The sequence below is a fragment of the Malus domestica genome, chromosome 02, assembly GCF_042453785.1.
Source record: "Malus domestica chromosome 02, GDT2T_hap1".
Classification (NCBI taxonomy): Eukaryota; Viridiplantae; Streptophyta; class Magnoliopsida; order Rosales; family Rosaceae; genus Malus; species Malus domestica.
This window is the reverse complement of record NC_091662.1, coordinates 6,851,687-6,855,414: the sequence shown is the minus strand read 5'-3', so window position 1 is coordinate 6,855,414 and position 3,728 is coordinate 6,851,687. Positions and strand designations below refer to the sequence as shown.

Here is a 3,728-nt window from a genome sequence, read left to right as displayed (position 1 = left end):
ATGGCAGTACTGCATTGGATTGCACTCATTTTATCCTTTGTAGCAACCATCCACAACCATTTAGGCCTCGTCGAAGCTTCGCCCGACATAGGTGTTTGCTATGGAATGATAGGAAATGACCTGCCTTCTGCAACAGAAGTGGTTAATCTCTACAAAACTTACGGAATCGGGAAGATGAGGCTCTTTGATCGCAACCCCTCAGCACTCCAAGCACTGAGAGGGAGACAAATCAATGTCACGCTAGGCATTCGTAACGAAGACTTACCAAATTTAGCTGTTAGTCAAGATGCTGTGAACTCATGGTTTGCATCCAATGTAGAGCCTTACTTAAATGATATCATATTCAACTACATTTCAGTTGGTAACGAGGTTATTCCTGGCGCCTTGGGTGACTATGTTTTGCCGGTAATGCTTTCTCTACAGAACATCCTAGATGAAAAAAATTTGGCCTGTATTAAGGTCACCACAGTTGTGCCAGGGTCTGCTTTGGGAGTTTCATACCCACCTTCGAGTGGTGAGTTTACGTCCGAGGTAAGTAGTATTATGAGTGGCATTGTTCCATTTTTAGCGCAACAATCTTCGCCTCTTATGATCAACGTGTACCCTTACTTTGCCTATGCATCGGACCCTGCAAACATTCGGTTAGACTACGCTCAGTTTACTGCGACAAGTCCCGTGGTTCAGGATGGGAGCTTGAGCTATTATAACATGTTTGATGCCATGGTTGATGCATTTTTGGCAGCAATGGAGAAAATAGATGGTGTTGGGGCGAATGTGGTTGATGTGGTGGTGTCTGAGAGCGGTTGGCCTTCAGATGGGAACGGAAATTTCACCACTCCAGGACTTGCTGCAACATATAACAAGAACTACATGAACCACATAACGTCGATAGCAGGGACACCGAAAAGACCTGGTGCTTACATTGAAGGGTACATGTTTGCCATGTTCAATGAGAATCAGAAACCTAATGGTGTGGAGCAACATTTTGGACTTTTTCATCCTAACATGCAACCTGTTTATCCTGTCTTTTAATTCATAAATTAGATATTATCCAAGATCAGGTTATGCATCTTTCTATTCTTTCTTTTATATATTAATTATAAAGATTTAGTTAAACATATTTTGTAATTATAAGATGCTGAATATATTTGCAATTATTCAGGTTGACTCACTATTTATTTAAGAAAATCGAAACTCTTTTTAGCCTCTCACACTTAAAGTGTGACCCTTTCTCATCTCGTTTTAGTTTTCTGTAGCTTAGCTTGCGTGTTTTATCAGTTCAGTTACATTTAGAAGCTCTGTGGCTTGAATGTAAATGCACATACAATATTTCCTTAGGATCTTTGCATCGATGTGAACATTTCGAGTAGGATTTTGGAGTTACTTTGTCATCCCAGAAACTCCTCGAGTGGCATCTTAAGAGTCAGTAGTACATCTCTTGCTTACTGGTACTGATATTTATGCATTCTTAATGTATTGGTACAATACGAGGCATGATATATATAGAGGCGACTTTGTTTCCATTGGAAGCTGAGCCAATTTTTCTATATTATGCCTCGTATTTGAGGTTCCTCAGTTGCTATTTCTTTATATCGTTGATTTTCAACACCGCCGCCATGATTCAAACTACATTTGATACTTACCTTGTACTAGATTGTGATTGACTAGAGGTAGGTGGAGTGACATATGAGTAATTCAAATTGGAAGTATTGTAATATTGCTCGTGCAATTTTCAGCGGATAAGATGGATGAACACTACCGGTCTTATTTATTGATTGACACTCATTCGAGCGAGACGGTAACCATTCTTCAACCACAACATGGAGCTCTATTTACATTGCACCAACTCTAGCTTAGGGTTGCAAAATCCTGCCTCTATCTAAATTTCAGTTTCAATAATGTGATTGGAAATCACAAAATCTGTGGATTTTACATTTCCTCATCGTGTTGTTTATAATTAAGTCGTCCCGATGATTTAGGGTTTGCTCGTTAAGTTGAGTGTCTTTTGAGAGTGGCAACGGTTTTAAGGAATGTTTGTTCCAATAATTATACAAATAAGAAAATACATTCAAATTATGAGAATAGATATGCTAACATAGAACCATATCAAGTCGGATTTAGTAAGCATTCTGATATACTAAACATAGAATAATATCATGTTTTTTTTTAACAAATGATATTATCTACGCTAAGGAGGTGGAAGAGTGGCTAAGCCTCATAATAGGTTAGTAATAATATGATTCAAATTCGTCTTTGGCGAGAATCAAATCAAAGATTTCTCACTTACAACTGAAGATGAATATCATTAAACCATAGTACTATAAATGACTAATATTAGATTTTACATACTAACATTAAATTATAGTTCCCAACGATTACACTATTATACAACATTGTCCTATATGGGAAAAAAAGAAAAGAAATCTACAGCCGAGCGAGGCCAGAACCTACTCCTCACACTTAAATCACGAATCTGATGTCATACGGATGGCTATCTGGAGAGTTTCGTCGACAGACCTTTGAGTAGCTTCCGTTACACCAACCCTAATCCTTTATTAAAATTTGTTTGTAGGGTCTTTCTCAAGATTATCCAAATAATCATAGTGTTAACTATAATCTACTATAAATTCTAAACTATAATCTATTTTAGTTTGATGTAGGAGATGATGTTCCAGGGCGACGGTTGTGTGTCGTATGCCAGATGACATAAGGCAATCCGCATTCATTCCTTGTGGGTATCTGGTTTGTTGCCAACGCTCTACGTAATGCATTAGTGAAAAGTTCCTATTTTACCAAAGTGCCCTATTTGCCAGCAAGAAATTCTCGTTGCAGTGCGAATATATATGAATCTTAGCATCAATTTGCATTTCTTAGGGTTTAGTGTTAGAGTTCCCTAAGTTTCGGTAATTTTCCCCCTCATGAAGTAAATGCTCTTGTTTTGTGTATTTACCTTCTCTAGTTGCATCACTTTCTTTGCTCTCATGGGCTATAAGCGTAACAAAATAGCACTGATGACTGCTAGTTTTGGGACCAGTTTTGAACGATGCAAGGAGCCTTCCTACAAACATATTTCAAAGCATAGGCAGTTAACTTAATTCATATCAGATGTATGAATGTACACTTATGCACGTTTACACATGATATGGCACTCGATCTATCGGTTAAATATCAGAAGGTGATGGCAATTTCGCAATGGATAATGCTCATTCTCTAGCTCGTAGCAGCCATTCAAATCCATATAGGCATCGTTGAAGCTTAAACTCTTCAAAGCGTATGGTATTGGCAAAATAACGTTGCTCAATCCCTATCCAAAAGCACTCAACGCACTGGCTGGGTCAATAAATCGATTAGTAGGGGAGCGGGGAAGACAATTAGGAGAAAGAAAAATAGGAAAGGTAGTTAACATTCCCAACAATTCACCCATATACCAAAGGAATTACCAGCTAGGGAGATTACATTTTTAAACGTACATCTCTCTTGTAGCGGTGGGACCGGCTTGCTTTGGTGGGTCTATCCTTATTAGAGACATGGTTCAAATGTAGTTTACACAATGAGGTCTCTTTAGAATTGTTAGGATTATAGGATGTTATGATCTCATAGAATCACTTTTGCTAGAGAATATGCTGTTAATTAAGGTGATAAGTACGAGAGTAATAGACTCTCTGTAAGTCTCTATGTAATTTCAAAAATCTATTCACTGAAAGACTTCCTTCTTCTATATAATTTCT

General features: G+C 37.9%; 1 protein-coding gene across 1 annotated transcript; it reads left to right on the top strand.

Moving 5' to 3' along the window:
• LOC103418199 (probable glucan endo-1,3-beta-glucosidase BG4) lies at positions 1–1,032 on the top strand. Its single transcript, XM_008356339.1, has one exon. It carries the CDS (start codon positions 1–3, stop codon positions 1,030–1,032), a length of 1,032 nt encoding a protein of 343 aa, XP_008354561.1.
• Positions 1,033–3,728: the final 2,696 nt, after the last annotated feature.